The 18799-nt window shown below is 34.8% G+C and overlaps 1 protein-coding gene across 1 annotated transcript in view; it reads right to left on the bottom strand.

The window, feature by feature from the left end:
- The window catches only part of LOC138181961 (uncharacterized), a 562178-nt gene that overhangs the window by 54506 nt on the left and 488873 nt on the right, over positions 1-18799 (bottom strand). Inside the window, exon 4 of the mRNA XM_069117380.1 lies at positions 8482-8616. Within this exon, the coding sequence (XP_068973481.1) occupies positions 8482-8616 (135 nt within the window). The remainder of the gene's footprint in view (positions 1-8481; positions 8617-18799) is intronic.

Genomic DNA, 18799 nt, shown 5'->3' with positions numbered 1-18799 from the left:
ATCAATGAATAAGAATTTAATTTTACATAATGCAGCAAGCAATTAGGATGTTTCTGCTTGTTTGAAACTTGCTCCAGGCAGGTATTAAATATTGCAATCGTATAACCGTATTTATGTTTTACGCTAACACTTGAATGTGGAATGAGAATGGTTCACGGTTCGGTTTGCGTAATTATCGTTTAATAGAATCGATCATTATTCAATACCGTTTTGTAGTAAGCTCTTTTCAATTGATTTTCGATGGGAATATTTGCGTACACGCTGCAGCACACATGTGTATCTTTGTTAAAAGTAATTGACGCATTATTTACTTAAATACTTTTATCGTTTAACAATAAAGGAAACTTAAACGTTCATTGAAAATAACAGTATTTTTGTAAAGTTTACAATTATTGTATCTTATTTATACCAGAATTTTAAAATATATTTCAAGTTGTTTTTATTGTGCATTTACAACTATTGAATATATTCATCATTGGAGACTATGACATTTTTAATGCTTACTGAAATAAAAAATAATGTGGTAGAAAAAAAGCGAAGGATACGAATACGAAGAGAATAAATATTCTCTTAATTATTTTTTCTTGTTTTTCTTATATTTTCCTATATTTAAATCTTCTCCTGGTATGATATTTCCAAAAAACGGAGCTCGATAATAATTTCCTATTCAAACACGAGAAGTTTTTCCTGATATAATGGACGTTAAAGATTAAATAAAATGAATTACGTTCATGCTCGAACATAGTTCATAACTTTGGTAAAAAAGAGTCCTATTAAGCATTTTTTTTTTTGTACGCCTTTTACGATGTCGTGCGCCGGAAATGAGATGAAAATTCTGTGAAAAGCTCGAATGAGCTGGCGCGTTTGTGAGACAAGTCGACCGATTTGACGCGGAATAACTCGTCTTTACGAGTTGAAAAACTAGAATGCACAGTCTCTAAGACAGTCCGTTAATCAGACTTTAATTTAACTGCCTGTCTTCGTTCCATCGCTGCGTTTTTCATTTCCTGCTCTGCAGAAGTACGACCAAATGGGAGATATGGAAGGCGACATTGAACGGAAGCAGTATAAAAGTTAAAGCACTTAATTTGAAAGTAAGACTATTTCTTAGCAATAAATGTCAAACGTAATAAGATTTATCCTCATGTTTAACGATTAGGAAGTTTCGTTGTTCTTCAATTATTTGTTTTCTTTTTATGATTAAATATTTACAATTAGTTCTTTGTTTAGTTTCTTATGGTTGATGTAACATCAGACTTCTTTAATAACATGCAGTATTTACCTGCTTCCAATTTTCAAATTTAATTTTTGATAATTTCAAATATATTTTAATGCAATAAAGGATACAGTGCATTATAAAAAAGATATAATCTTCCTTGGACAATTTTTTCTTGAATCTAACAATTATATAGATTGTATGTTCCAATTAAAATTTTTCCAGACGAATAAAAGATGAAAAATTCTTGAATCATACTACCAATCCCATTTAATATTTTTCTTCGGACAGATGGATAAAATACTTACTTATACATACTTGCATGTGTAGACAAAGTATACTTATTTTTATTAATTACGAATTATTTCCACTAACACGATTAACATCTTCATGATAAGCGTTGTTTGTAACAAAGTTGCTTTTATTATTTTAACCAAAACCGGGACCGATAATTAATAGATTTTAATCGACAAAGGTTACACGAGAAAGCGTTCGATTAATTATTAGCCTGATACTATATTAGGCCACAATTTCATGGTCTAAAAATGAAACAACAAGGACTGGTTTGTACATCGACGAAACGGAAGTCGGCCAACGATAGTGTGCATTGAATGCATCCTGAGAAACGGCGACTCGTCAAAAGGGAACATTGGGAGGAATTAGAGCGTGGTTCAAAGGAGATGAAATGAAGACGAAAGAAAAAGAACGTTCGGAACGGGGGTTGAAAAAAACGGCAAAAGAGCATGTCCGCATTGGAGGAAATGGAAGAACGACTCGAAGCGAGAAGAACGTTGCACAGCAAAAAGATGGACGGAGAAAATATAATTTGCAGAAAATTGAAAAACGGAAAATCTTTCGAAATTTTGCATAAGTTTCCCTTTTTTTTTTTTTTAGCAATTTTTATCACTTTTAGATTCCTTTAAAAAATGGGATTTATCAATTTTGTAAAATTGCTTGATTTTAAGTAATCGACGTCATACGATTTTTTACGATATTATATGATATTTATACGATATTATCATGTAAACGTGATATATCGAATTTTTATATTTTCTAGTCACTTTCTACGTTAAGTCGTATTCTTAACACTATTATATTAAGGAACGTCAGCTCCAACGTATGTACATAATATATTATATTTGGTCTTGCAGACAATTTAATACTTGTCAAAGTTAATTAAATCGATAGTTATAAACTTTACAAAAATTTCGTTCTCCTTCGTTGGTTCTTGTTTTTCATAAACATATACTTATTAGTGAATAATAATAGTGAATCAAACCTTGTGCATTCCCGCGGCGAGAAAAAGTCGCGAGAAGAAGTATAGCAATGGATACTTTAAAAACTAGTTTAATGAGACAACAATGGAAGTCTGCAACCAGTCTATTAAAATAACAAGGTATAAAAACAGAACCAGGGGTGATTCGGAAATACGTAAGAGAACAAAGACAAGAAAAATCCAACGTAAGTCAAGTATGAAACGGAAGAAAGGATGGAATGTAAGTGAAAGGAAAGGAAAGTATATTGGGAGAAAACGCAGAAATTTTTCTCGAAGGAAATAAATAAGACTGGAATTACACGAAGACGAAGACGAGGACGGGGGTACCGCAGCTTCCGTGAAAGCAAGAATTAAAAAAAGAAAGAAAAAGGGGGAAAAGAGCAGGAAAATACAGAGAGGTAGGAAAACAAAAGTTGTTCTTCGTTCTAAAGACGGAGGAAACGCGTGGAAAGTGGAGGGAAAGGGGAGAGAACGGTACTGCGAGGTTGTTCGAAAGAAATTTGAATCGCAATTACGGAATTAGTTTTTTTCCCTCTGTTCAGCCGGTGAAGCACGAAAAAACAACGGACGAAAAATAAAACACCAACGGATGTGTATGTGCTCAGAGCCAGAGCGGAGCCACAGCCGTCGTCGTTTGCTACTTCCGGTCCCGGTGAATGTCGCCGACTAATTTTCCGGACTGTACGCTGCTCAGACCACTTTCGAAACGGACGCCCTCCAGAACGCGATATTCTCGTTTAAAAATCTCCCTACGCTCGCGGATAATTGTCCGAAATGCGACTAAATGGATATTCGTTAGCCGCGTTAACTCTTTGACATTTCATTCCTTTGTACGTTCGAATATCCATTGACGAGTATAAGCGACGAATTATACCGAATTGTGCGGAATGGAAATCTGTGTGGACCAAAGATGACCGTACTTTTCATTTTTAAGGTAAATGATTAATATATTTGTTTCAAGTAAGGTATAATTCATATCTCTGAATAAAATTTTAAGTTGTAAATTGAAATTGCAAAGGTTTTAAATATTTGGTGAAGAATAAACGAGATTATGTGATAATTTGATTCGTACAAAATTAATCTGAATTTAAGAATATTAGTCGAAGATGAACTAATCTGAAACGGCAAAAAAATTCTTCTCCAATAGATTATTAATCAACACTTGTCTTTCTATTGTTTGTTGAATAGTTCTTCGCTTAATTCTTTCTAAAATGCTCAATAATTAATCTTCAAGAACAATTTTACTTGCATATTTCCTCAAATCCCTGTTGCCACGCGTTATATATACACTATATACCATTACCTAATTATTCAATTTTTATTATTTATTTCTATTTTATAAATAATTCTGCACCAAAAACCCAGTAATTATATATTCACTATTAATGCTTAATTAGAACTGTTAAAGCCCTAGAAAATAAATAATGAATTAATCATAACCAATCTATATCAATTATATAAACATAAATAGTTTTAATATTCGAGTGAAACAAATTTAATTGTTTGAATGAATCATGAATATGATAAAGAGCTATATATATCGGTCGATGAATTTACCGTTTAACAAACGCAGCAAATCAGTATTATCACATTTCCAGGACGATCGCGTACAACGATCGTGACATTTGCTTATGGATATATCGATTTATATATCGGTATACGCGAGTGCGGAGAAATTCATCGTACAATCATCAGCCCGTGAAAGGCAAGTATTTTCAGGAGTTCTCTTATTCAGGAATTACCTAACGTGTTTAACACAGAGAGGGGTGAGTACGGTGCAACTTCATAGTCAGCATGGTTTCCGGCTAACTGGCCTACTCAGATAAGCCGAAACGTAGCAAACTCCTACGGTAGATACGGTTAAGTCGACGCGATTCAGTTCCTCCGTTGGTAGAATTATCGAATTATCGCGTTTGCTACGCTTTAATTAGTAAATCCACAGAACGATAAGCTTATTTACGAAAAACGAAACGATTTAGAGAATAAAAATACGAAAAATGCAATTTATTTATCGCAACTTCTCTTCCAAATAAACATAATAATGCTGATTGTATAATGTTTAGACATTTACATCTTAATCGCTTAAGATTCGTTATAAAACAAGATCATTCAAACATATTTTATAATTATTATATTCACGATTAATTTGATATTACGTATAGTTGTTAATATAATAAGGTGGTTACACGAATTTTAATATGAAATATTACATGTATTTTAATATATTTTTCATATAAATTTTAATATAAAATAATCGAAGAAGAGAATAACCGATAACTTGGAAAATATAAGTATTAAATCTGTACACAATTCTCAGACCTAAAATATTATTACACGAATGCCTAAAACGTCTACGGTGGATTTCAACGAATATTGATATTGATTTGGACAATTTTTCTAGTGAATCAAGCTATCCGTTCGACGAAAGTCGTCCAAAATATTACCGCGAAGGTACAATGACTTGAAAGCCCTCGTCTCTCAACGAAGATGAAATATTCGGCTGCAGCCCTTCTCATTTTCCTCTGCCCCTATCTCGGTTTTCGATTAGAGAATCCATATAACCAATGTGGGAATCGACGGAGGCGAGCCATCATTCTGCAGTCTCATGTAAATCGATAGCACATCGTCGAAAATTGCAAAAAACTATCCGCCATTAGAAAAGAGGGATAAAAAGAGAAAGGCTAGAGCAAAACGTCAGGTTTGGTTGAAAACAGTGGACTAAAGTAAAAGGAAGGTAAAAAAAAAGTCAAATGAGAGAGAAAGCGAATTAATATTGTCAATGAAAGAATTATAATAAAAAATATTTTAGAAGAGGTACGTTTTTAATACGATTATAATAAAAATGGAAAGTTTACTGGAACAAGATTTTTTAATGCGAAGAAATGAAAAAATGTGGCAAAGGGAAAACGAAAAGATGAAAGTGGAATACTTTGAAAGAAAGAAATTAGGACATGGTGCAAACAGATTGCCACAGAACGGGAACGAATAATAGGATAGATAAATGCACTGTAAAGTCTGTAGAAGAGATAAAACAATGATGAAAGTTGAGAGCGAACTGAAGTAGGATAAATTGAACAGCAACGTTAAAAATGAAAATATCTTTAACACTAGGAAATATTCTTAACGGTAGAATATAACAATTGTTAAATATATAGAATATAGAATTCTTTATACGAATGATTAGTATGTAAGAGAAATATCAAGTAATTAAATTAGTGTTAAACGAGTGCCGTTATTAATCGAATTAATATTTATTAGGAAACAAAAATAATAAAAAAATTCAAGCGAGAATCTTATTAGTCGGAACTAGTTAGTATATGAATGCAAATAATGAATACAATGCAGATACAAATACTATGGAGAAATACTTTTAAATAATAGCTGTAAACAGCGCAGATGCCTAAAAATCCACATTATCAACAAATCCTAATTATAGCATTAACATCTCACTTTCTTCTTACAAAGACAAGAAAAAGGAGCGTGGCAGAGGCAGAATCTCAATTAAAAAGGAAAAAAAAAAATAAGCGGACGATAGCGTCCAAAGCGAGACGACACAAAAATTGACGTTGCTTATCAGCGTGGAGCGCGTAGCTGTTCGAAATAAACGATTCCGGCAACCGTTCCATGAGCATCGAGCTCTCGAACCAGAGGCTCCACCCTTTCCATTCCATTCCTCGACCAGTCTCTCGTGCACGTCCGTTTTCGCCGGTCAAACCTCGACAAAGCAGGCGGAGAAACGTAGATAAAGGTTTTAATTCCGTGCGAATGGATCAACGTGCGAAAATCGAGTGGGTGGGTCGGACGAGGTGCCGCGCATGGGAGGGTGGGAATTGCACAAAGGGGTGGTTAGGTGGAACCCGATTGATGGACTGGCTGAAACAATGGTTAACTTCGCAAGTAATCGCTTAATTCCTGGATTCCCGAACTACGTCCAACCGATTTCCGATTAAACTGTCTTCCCAGCTATCTTTCGTTTTTTCTCTTTTTCCTTTTTTTTTTTTTTTCTTTTTAATTCTGTTGATGGAATCGATGGCCTGCGGATTAGCTTCCGCCGCAACGATCAAATCTGCACGCGATATGAGCATGCGAATAATAAGAAAGTTCAGCGACTTCAAACGCTACGACTATGGCAACTATGAAACTATGGAGCTGAATTTAATAAATTTTTCTGCATTATTTTTAAAATTTTTATGAGGATGTACTCTTTGACTATTTTTTAGCGTTACAAGACAGGAAGATTTATTTAAATTGTTAGAGATTTCCGTGTCTGGATGGTACTTGTTACGTGGTGGATGTAATTGGATGGATTAAGAGATGTATGATATCTTATTAGCGAAGGTTCGGAGGTGCTACAAATTTTTATATTACAATTAGTGAGACACGTTTTATTTCTTTGTTGAAGTAATGGTAGAAATACGTGCAAAATACCGATACTATACTTTGAACCGTTTTATTCATTAATACCCTTGGTACAGTATGAAGTTTTAGATTTAAATTTGTTTGATATCATGTTAAATTTCTAAATCATCGTAAAAATTTCTACGACATGAAAAATATACGTAACCATCATACATGTATAGCAAACAAATACGAAAAAATGAAACAAATTTTCAAATTAGGCAAAATACACCCATTACTATCTTCATTTAGCTACATCTTCCCAATTTCTCAATTAACATAAAATTAACTTAATTTCAAACCTAGTAGGAACTACAAACATCGTACATCAAGTAATATCGAAACGCACGTAGCAACTCTTCTGCCCCTTGCAAACTCGTTATCGATTAACGGAGGCAGTGAATCGTTACAAGTTACTTCTCTGGCGAACGATTGGGAAAATTTCCCCGAGCGTTCAGCCACTATACGCCAATAGCTTTTTCCCTTATTTTTCTGTGGAACCGGAGTATCTGGACGATATAAAGGTGGCCGCGAAATAAGGCGAAAGAAAGCAAACAATGCCCGCCGGCACGCTGAATGACTCACTTTGTTGCTTTCACTGCGAAACTTTCCTCGTCGAGGTACTTTTAAGGAAGTTTTCGAAGAATAGTAACGGCAATCATTGCCGAGCGAACGGCCGATTTGTTCTTGCCCACTCGGCCAAGAACTCGTCGAGCTTTTTCCCCGGGTATCGCCACGTCCCGTGACGTTTGAAAGCGCGACTACATTTTTACGAGACGATTCTCTTACGTGTCTAAACCGTTCGAACGTTTTTGACGTATCTACTTGAGTAACTAAGTTAAACTGAACAATACAGTGCTTAACTTCTTAAGAACCAACCAGTGAAATAGTGTGTAGAACCCAAGAAGAAAAACGTGAATGCAGTAAGTTGTAATTTTGTTAAATCGCAAAAAGTGTATTAGATTAATAGACACATTATAGAAGCTCATTACGCAAGTCGGGGGTGTAAAAAGGATGAAAGCATTAGTGATATGAAATATTTATAAAAACTTTTTATATATATTGTATTTTCTTTATTAATAAAACCGTTTTAAATTTCACAAAATTGCAGGATCTAAACGAAAGGAAAAGCAGTGAATAAAAATATGTCGAGCTACGTCTAGAAATTCTTTTCAATAGATTTCAATCGTGAAACGACCGAAAAGAAATTTCACATGATTCGATGTTGCGTTGACTTTGGTCCTTAATACATTCGCTTTGATGCAGACAATAAAAAGAAGAAATATCTTTAAACGAAAATGGAAAGAATAATACACGAGCACGTCCTCTGATCTTAATTATTCTATTAAAGTTAAAATATAGACTAGGTAGAAGTCCTTTACAGATTAATCAACGGAGAAAACACGCTTCTATTTTCGTTCTTGTCACCCTTTCTATTCTTTATTTCCTTCATTTTTCGTTACAGTCTATATTAATGACAAAAATTTCAGATCTCATTTAGTATAAATAACAAATGATAAAATAACGAGTTACTTCTCGCAACTTGTATAATTTTTAATTGACAAAAAACTCGGAGAATGGAATTACTCACGTGTTCTGTATTTATAGCAGCACCGTCACGAATATCTTGATGATCGGCACCAGAACCATTGACCATACCAGAACCGGCGCCAGCACTTCCGCTTCCTTTTCCACCCACACCGCCAGCTGGTGTTTGTGGCAAGCTCTGGAAAACAGAGAAATAGTATTGAAATAATTTATTGGGACACGAGAAATTTCTTAACACGGACACACATTAATCGCGCTATAAACAGCTTTTTATACGATTCTTATCGAATCATTCTTTTTACACAAAGGAACACGATTTTTAATTTTCATTTTGATATCAACAAAGTTATCGAGTATTAAATTAAATAAGTTGTCTTATGCGAAACGCTGGATATATGAATTTATTAATAAAATGTAAATAAAATCAGTTATTTTAATGAAATAAACTTGAAGAAGATAAAGTTATTGCTGCGCTATTTGAATTACAAATGTGATTTACTTGAACAATTTGTAACAGAACAATAAACGAAACCACTGCACTTTATTCCCATTTCCTTGCTTCATTTCTCATCTTTCACCCTCGAACGATCTATACATCTCTAATGGAACCCGCTTGCAGTTGCATTCGCAGAAAATCAATCTTCGTTGCTTACAATCAAATATAAATAAAATGAAATAGCTGTCAAAATGTATTTGTATTAAAGCAACGAAAACAGGTAGGTACAGAACACACTATTCGTACTTTTAGTTACAATGTTTCCCACACATTAAAACTATTTTTGTAAAATCACGGGATCGTCGTTCTTCAAGTAATTAATTAAACCACTTCGTAATTAATTATCCTGCAACTTATCCCAGGATGCTAAATCTCGAACTTTAAAAAAATCAAGATGATGTACGAATATATGTACACACTTGTAATAGTTGTAATATATTGAAATTATTTTTCAGATCCATAACGATTAGTATTTTGACTAACATCATATTGAAAGTAATTAGAGCACCTTGATGTAAACTCAAAGAAATTTGAGTAAGAAAAATAAATACGTCCGACAAAAACATCAGAGATGAGATTAAATTAATTATTGGCACAAGAAATATACAATTCTTTCTACGTATCTAGTCTTTGGCTAAAAAATTTAACTATCCTTTTTTTCCGCATTTGCGTTCTCTTTAAACCCTCGATGGATGTTGTTCGTTAATTTCCCTACAGCAGGATTTATAAGCGGTAACAGAAAACCAGAGATCCAAAATAAGACGGTATGCAAAAATTACGACGATATAGTGGCGCAATTTAAAGTTGTAAATTACAGGAGGAGAAAGAAACGCGGCCAAGCGAGCCACGGTGCTATTTGTTCGCTCCGTTTCCTTAGCAGAATCTGCGCTAAAATCTTGTCTCGATTTTACCCCTTTCACCCGTTCGTTTCTTTCATCCGGGAAACCTTTTCTCGAACTGTTTTCGCCGTGTATTTCTGGCTCCAGCTTTCTCGCCTTCTTCCGTAGCGAGCGAACAGCTTTTATGAGATGGATTAGATGGGGCAAAGATGGTCGTAAAGGGAAATTTCGTCGAACGTGTTTGCACGCTCTTATTTTTTTATAGCGGAAGAATGTTGTACACAATGATAGTACTTGGAATTTATTTTATTATTTTTGAAATTTGGGATTTAGTTAAAGTTTAACATTTCGATGATGTTTTAAAGAAATTACATAACATGAAAGTATCTATAATACTTTTAATTTGTATTTTATATTTATTATCTTTATCAGGTAAATCATAGAATACGAATTAAAATAAAGTACCTTGAAGTTAAATAATATAACGGCGGTTAATTTGAGCTTTTATTCTAATTTGTATTATTTTAATAAATTACTATAAATAAACAAATAAATTTATTAGTAATATAAGATACGTATTGACGAGGTACGAAATAAATTATTTAATTTGTAGTTTAGTTTATACGTTATATTATTCTTTGGAAATTATTAGAGAAATTATTATAATATGTAAATGTAAAGAAAATAGTATCGTATTTGTAGACTGCGAGAACTATTAGTATAATATATTGCTTTAACACATTTTAACTACGGAACAATGCTGTGCGATGCCATTAGACTAAAAGCAGAATTGTCTGGCGCTAGTTTCTATGAATATACGAACCCATTCCATTATCAAAGTGTACCTCATCGGTTTCAATAATACATAGATTAAATGTGCATATTCATGGAAGAAAATTTTATTTAATGCACGATAAATTGTATATTTAGGAAAGAAATAAGAGAAAAAAAGAAATACGAATATGATTAAATATGATTATTTCGAAATACTTTATCGACGTTATTTCTGATTTTAATAAAATATAAAAAAGAAGAACGCGACTGATTATTATCCACATGGAATTATTATAAAAATATTGAAATGCTGAACAAACATTTTAATGCAACTTTCTATAATTGCACATACAACATACAACTACACATACGTAGATGTAATGCGTAGTAGACGTATATGTAATTTACTAAGCTAAATTTGCAATGTGTACCGATCGTGTATTACAGACACGAGCATTTGTTACTATCATAAGTTTTTACCATGTTAAAAGATAATATAAATTACATTTTACAAACAAATTACTTCGCTTTAATAAACGTAATATAGATAACTGCGGATCATTTATAACTTTAACTTCAGTTATATTGTAAACTGCGAATACATTTATCTATTTACTATAGATTTTCGTGTAATGTTTGGGGAATATCCTGTGTCTGCGAATGAAGCATTTTAATAGCACTTTGCTGTTTAGACATAATGCATTATCAGTTATCTGAGACGCTTAATTGTACGAGTTAAACTTTACCAATAATGACATCGCTCAAAATGTAATAAATGCGGAAATACAAGTGTTACATTACAAGTATTATCACATATATAACATCAAGTAAAATATAATACATAGTAAATGTTAGTTGGTTTTCCGAACAATGAATTCGACAGAAGAATATACTATATTCATAGAGGCAAACATAACAGCTACGATTTAAAATTGCTTCGATATATATACGAGGTTCAACATTATCTCGTCAAAATAAAAAGAAAAGAAGCCTATTCTGTTAACAAATTTTTAACGGTACTCCTTAATTTTCTTTAATCTATTAAAAATAATATTTGTTGCAAAATTTCGTTTCATAAAAATCCGTAATAAATATTCTACGAACTTTTCCAACAACTCAGTAATACCCACATAAAAAATTCAGAGGAATATAAAGCAATTCTCATATTACCTTCTCCACTTGGAAGATCTAAAAACGATTAACAATCCTAAAAAGCCGTGTTCATGATTTCTGTGCGATCCAATCAATGGTTTTTAAGGAGGTACGAGAATGGCCCACAATTACGAGGATGGTATGAAATGCCACGACATTTTGCACGCAATATCACGGTTTAATGACGGCAGCCTTTTAACGAAGGATTATGATACGCTCGTTAGATCTCTCATCAAGGGGAACTTTTCCATATCCTAGCGTTGATATCGATCGATCGCTTAATTCCAGAGAATAAGTGAAAACTAAACATAATCGTGATACGACAAAGCGTGACGTTAACGGTAACTGACTTCTTAATTACATCAATCTTTTTTCATTCTTCGTCGACGAATATATCGTTGCGCAAGAAAGATTGATCGTTTTTTAAACGCCTGAAAGCTCCATGGGGGGAAACAATGAAATCAATCGGAATGAGAACGTGGTTATTGTACTTTATATTATTCTGAATGATTTGCATGAAATTAGGTGGTAATAGTGCTGATAAATGAGGGTAAGGAAAAGAATGAGAATAGAGGGTATAGTGAGGGGTGAAAGATGTGAATACCATAGATGTGAAGATATTATATCTGGGACGTAGACATTTATATAGAGAGTTCAATTGTTTGGGAAATAAAAATAACCGGAGTCCGGATATTTGAAACTAAAAATCGAAGAATCGTCATTCCCCTCAAATCACACTGTATATACAAGCTTTGCTAGAAATTTGCTAGAAACGGTGTGGTAGTATTATACAGTGAGTTTTTAGATATATTACAACCTAGTTGGATATACTAAAAACAAGCACAGAGCTTTGTGCAATTTATGGAATACAATACTATTCGATGGTATTTTTAATTAATTATAATTACAATTTAGCCTATGATAGAAATACAATTACAATTTTGTTAGAAAATACCGAAATGTCAAATTCGTTCCTATCTGCACTTGTATTTTATTCAACATGATTTTCTTTAAAAATATGTATATAAATTTTAAATTGCAAATTTTTATATTTTTAAAAAATTGCCTGATTAAATTTTGGGTGTACGATACTTGTTTTAGAACACTCTCACTAACAAGGAGTGAAATAAATATTACGTAAGAGAAATGGTATTGGTTAAGATCAGATTGCGAAATGGATATCCGTTGAATCTGATTGAAACAGAACTCCTAACAACTGAAAAATGAAACAGGAAATTTAATCGAGCATTCGTTTTATTCAGTGGCCGACACGTACATGACGGTGAAATTGTTAATATATTTTCTGTGAAAACTGCAATATCGATCAACTGCCTAGAAAATGGAAAGAGTTTCTGCTTTGATCTGAAAAGGAAGAATAGACGTACCTACCAATCAGTACGTAGTTCAACATGACGTTCAACAGTAGTTCAACAGTACTGTCACGTTCATTTTATTCCATACCTACACGCGAAATTTCTTTAATCACGGTTGTGTAATCATGAAGTACAACCAGTTCGCCATTTACGGAGCCATGTTATGTATTCATAAAAAAGGAGAATAAAAAAGAAGTAGTGGAAATTTTTAACAAATAGGTGTACACAGAACTTAAATGAAAAATATACAAATTCTTTTTGCAAGGAAAACGATATTTATTCTTCGAATTTTTCGAATACGTTTTTAAAATATTATTTCCTTTTAATTTATCTATTTCTTTCTTCTATGTTAATCGAGCTATTTTTTGTTACTTCTATCAAAATAAAACGAATAATTTACTTCATGGGATGATAAATAAATTAATTTACATTTTGTATAAAATATTCATGAAATATTTATCTTATACATTATGCAAAAAATAAAAAAAAAAAATAACTGTAAGATGATATTACTCGATTTGATCCAGTTTATACCATAAAACCACCTAAGCATGAAACTGCAGAAGCATGAATCTGGACGCTTCACGTAGCTTTTCAATCCAGCGAACAAAGGTGTGTAATTAAAAAAGAAGAAAAAGAACGTAATTACGAAATCAAGAATCACGTAGAGACCAATCCATTAGCGTCTCTCATCGTAGAAGCATCCGGACCCGGTCATTCAGCCTCAAATTACCCTCGTGAAAACGCGACTAGAAACGCGGATTTAAATGCTATCGTTCTCCGTTTCCTAAAATCGAGGACGCATGGTACGCGTGATCGTTCACGGTAATCATAAAATCAATAGCAGTCGAAGCAACACACCGGAGGTAACGTTGAATGGTACGAAGAGGAGACACGAAAGACGCCAGAACGACGACGACAACGACGACGACCACGATGACGGGGCTCGGTTCCATTAAAAACGCTTTCAAGAATGGAGGTTGCGAGTCGATAAAGCGATATTTGGCCTTCCTTAATGGATCGCGGCCGATCGAATAGCACTTTGTAGGTGGAAAAGAAGAGTTGCCAGGTCGATAGAGAAGAACAAGGCTCGAACAAGTGGAAGGAAACGAAACAGAGAGGGAATCGGTACGCGAGAAGTAGCAAGAGAGTGTCGGTAACGAAAGCGAGGCCTGGGTGCAACCTCGAGGCCACCCATTCCTGCTACTCACCCCATTCTACGCTTCGTCCCCCACTCTCTCAGCTTTTATTTCGTGTATTGGTAATAGCATAGAGTGCTTCTCTCTCAAAGTAATAGAGGCTTGAAGACCCTTTAAGTGACGTTCGCCACTTTACTATCGCTCTTTATTGACGATCCTTCCCCTTCGCCGCTCCCTTTATTCCACGCTCCATCCACCTCTGGTATCTTTTATCGGTCGCGAGTAAAAAAAGCACAGGCAACCCTACCTGTCGGATATTTCTTCCTCTTTGTTTTTCCTCGAGGAAGTTGATAGTGGAAGGTCGTTCGAGATAGTTTCATTTATACGATGATGGAGCGATCTAGAAGGAAACTGGAGTCGATGATCGAGTATCGGTAAGATCGTTTGAATGGAGCAAGTTGGGATATTAAGGAAATACAAAACTAGCGTGCTTTTTTTTTTAATTTAAGATTATTATACAAGCAATTCTGGATATTTCTTTCGTAAAAGCAATTCCGTTTATTTTATGATAAGGTAATCATGTTTTTAATAAAAGCGTTGAAAAACTGATCGAAAAATTAACGTAATATTGCTATCTGTAAATATTAGTAGAACTAAAATTCTTGATTTTATCTCGTTACGTTTGAAACAAGAATACAATCATTATAGTTATCCGTTTAGAATTCCCTTCTTACGTTTCTAACTACTAGTTATCATTTTCTATAAAATCCGAGAAAACGCTGCTTCGCTCTGACGACGAAACGTTTCCTCTGCGATCTCTAACGTTGCATCAACGTACTACGTGATCATAGCTGAAACTCAGTCGGCTGATGCTTCTTTGAGACAGTTCGCGTGTTTCTTATTTTCGGAAATCGGGAAGGAGAATGTTTTGGCCAGAAACTCACGCGCGTTTCCGCGTGCCGCACTCGGCCGGATGCGAGCTGCATCTTTTCGCCGCTCTCGCAACGCCTGTTTCAATTATTGCGCCAACTGTGCCCGCGGGAAAGTTCACTCCTTTTGCAACTCATCTATGCTGAGTATGCGATATGTTTTACACGTCAAACCACCCAAAAGACCGTGGAATATTAAAAACTTTTTTAATTTCCTGAAATGTAATTTCCAATAATTATGCCTAATGGAGAATTGACAGAAGCTGAGACTTATTTTGCAACAGCTCACAGAAGTATTTGAATGGTGGTATTATTCAGTTAGTACCATCGCAGATATCATATTAACTTTTGCACGATCTATGTTCAAGCTTATAGTAAAAAAAGTACTCAGTAATGCAACATGGAAGAGTACCTGTACTTCGTGTTCTGAATTTAAAAATTCAACCTCCAACTTTCAATAACTCGACTGTCCCTAAAAGTTTCTATGAAAAGTCATAAAAGAAACACCAACTATTTCATCTGATAATTGAAATACCAAACAGTGAATAAATAAAAATAGCAAATACCTAAATTAAAAGTTTCAAGTTATTTTCAATTTTCAGTCTCGAGAACGATACCCACGTCTACGGTTATGAACCCGATGTACGCGAGGAACATTAACACCTCTCGATATTCTTGTTTCTTAAAACGCCTGTGTAACGACGTCGTTAAACATCATTTAAACAAGCGGGACGACCCGATCAGCGTCTCGTCGGGGAGTCGATCTTCGAATTTCTCGCTGACGAAGATCCATTATTTCCGGCCGCGCTTTCGTGGCTCCCTGTACACGATTACGTACGTTTGCAGATTGGATCTCGGCGACGCGATCGTTTCCAAGTTATGGCTTTTCGATAAGTGGAGAATACACTCCTTGCGAGATTATACTTCGGGTAGTCTAGCGCACGTGTATGCATACGCGAACCTAATACGTTCCAAAGAGCACAATGGACGAAAGTTCGTCTGCCTCGCAGCAAATCCTCCCAATTTCCTGATCGAGTCCCAAGATACGAGATACAGCCACGTACGTTCGACGAAAAATCTCATAAATTTGATGATCGACGTTTCTAAGAACGAGGAAGAATTATGGTCATATAAAAAAGACCGAAATTTACATTGCGGCGTATAAAAACATACCGTGCAAAAGGAATCGAGGACGAGGAGACTTGTTAAAGAGTTTTATTTTTATCCGCGAACAGAAAGGGAAGTTTCATATTCAACGAAATATGAAAGAAAACTATTTTAATTTTATGATTAGCAACGATCTTTGATCTATCGATGAATAGGGGAAGAAACGTTGTTTCGATCTAATTCAACTTCGAGATTCTTAGAAAATTGTAACATTTAACACACATTGTTTAAATTTACAAAATTAATCGGCATGATTCATGAATGGCTCGATTACCTTCTAATGACAGTCACAGTAAATTCTATTCTAAATACGTAGTCACACCAATTCCATGATAATAAGGGAAAGGAGATAAGAGATCACCTGAAAAACAGAATTGCGTCTACATCGACAAAACATCAGGCAAATTTGCATTCTTGTTATTCGCCATCAACCTCCGTAACACCATTAACTCTGTGCGTGGTAGGAATAGCAAATTCCGTGCCACGTTAAACTTCGTAGCAGAACCGAACTGTTAATCGATCTTCGAGAACGCTGTAGCCTTCGAGTTTTCTGATCGAATCGCTCGGTAACTTTCGTCCACCTTCGACACGAACGTTCTCCATCCGCCTTTATCGTTGCGCGTGTCCTTGGTTCTCTCGTACAGTGATTCGTCTTTATCAAACGCGGTAGAAGCAAAGAGTGACATGAGTGTAGGACGGGTTGCCGCGTAGCCAAGAATTCCTCGTGCAGACTGAATTCTCTTCAGACGAACACTGCAAAGTGCAGCCTAAAAGAGCAGGTAACTCTTTTTTGTGAAACTTCCTGTCGGAGAGATGGGAGAAAGACGCGAGGCAGAAATGTGGAAAGAGCCGCGACGAAAGGAAAACGGAAGGGTCTTTGCCGTTCGAAAGATTAAATCGCCGTGAACATATTTATTCGGCCTTTCAAGCGGAGGCCATGGATACCATATTCCTCCAAATGGGATTTTATGGAGCGTGCGGTACCGCGAACACCCTCTTCTATAGCGATCGATGCAAATTGACGTTTTGTGCAATCGTTTCCGTAGCTTCGGTTATTCAAGACTTGCGTTTCATGGAAACTTTGGTGATGTTTCGAAGAGTCCCTTTAAAAGTTTACGTTCGTTACTGTATAAGTTATGTTTCGCGGAATAAGATGCAATAGTATAATAGACGTGACTAGCAAAGTGTAAGCGGAAGTGAAAGAATAATATGACGTCGAATAGTAATATCGTAATAATGAGATAGTATTGCATCGGTATTTGTAATTTAGGAAATAAAATTTTAATAACTCTTAGGTAATTTAGTAATTATCGATACAACCATCAGAGTGGGCAAAATTAGTTCTCAATATTTCATGGAAATTTTGTAGGTTAAAATTTTTTTTATTATTTAATTTGTACTTTGCAATTTGTCCAACTGGACATTCGGTAAATTTTTCTAGCTTTGTTGCTAAATAACATGTGAATAGTTACCCCTAGCAGGATACCATCTTCGAGTTGTAGGTTTAAATAGCGATGAATTTGAATGATTTTTTATGAAATTACATACTTGTTTCATATACATTCTATGTTCATGTCATTGATACAGATTTTGTATTTTAGTCGTATCACTGGTTGAAATTTGTATAATTTGTACGTAATTTAGATGTGTAGCGGCACAAGACCGTGAAGGAAGTTCCAGGATTGAAGCGCACGTGTTGGTCACATGGCCCGCGAAACAACGTCCAAGACCTGAGACTTACGGAAGAATGCAAAAAAAAAAACTGTTTCCCTACCACGGAAGAAAACTTTCTTTTCCGGGAACCTCGGCATCACGTAAAAGAGAGGAACGAAGAAAGCTCGGGACAAAGAGGCCCAGGCAACACTAGTAATATTAATAAACGTACTGTTAAATTAATACGTCGAATATTCCTCTGGCATCCTTCACGTCTTACACGTCAGGTGTATTGTTTTTAACGCTTGAACAAGTATTTGCTTGTATCTACTACAAAAGAAACTACAGTCGATTCATACAGGTTGCTCGTTGCTCCTTGATATTTTCAATTTTTCTTGCGCAGCTGCCACACTCGAGGAAATTATTATTAACAACACGAACCATCGTGACACGGCGAACTTGGAAGGCTGAAATTATTTTTCTTCGAGTGCTGCTTGATCGCCACAGAGTGGCTTGGAAACGTTTCATCGCACGACAGACGCTTAAGGCTAATGACTTTCTGTATCGCGTTATGAATTTTAATGAGATTCATAATTACAGCTCGTGACTTCCACCTCACGAAAGGAATTAAAGATGAAACACAAAGGGGGGGGGGGAAGTGATCAATCATTACAGTCGTTGATCTTTTCTTTTCTTACTTCCAGCATTACGAACGTTTCTTCACGAAGACATATGTATATTGTAGTTCATAAATATTGGAATATCTTCTGGCTTCATATAAAATGTGATTAATTGGTAAATTGGTTTAAATTATCAATGAAGTAAATAAACGACCATGA

Source organism: Bombus flavifrons, chromosome 7 (assembly GCF_040668555.2).
Source record: "Bombus flavifrons isolate JBK064 chromosome 7, iyBomFlav1_principal, whole genome shotgun sequence".
NCBI lineage: Eukaryota > Metazoa > Arthropoda > Insecta > Hymenoptera > Apidae > Bombus > Bombus flavifrons.
Note: the sequence above shows the minus strand (reverse complement) of the source record. Positions and strands in the feature narration are given on the sequence as shown.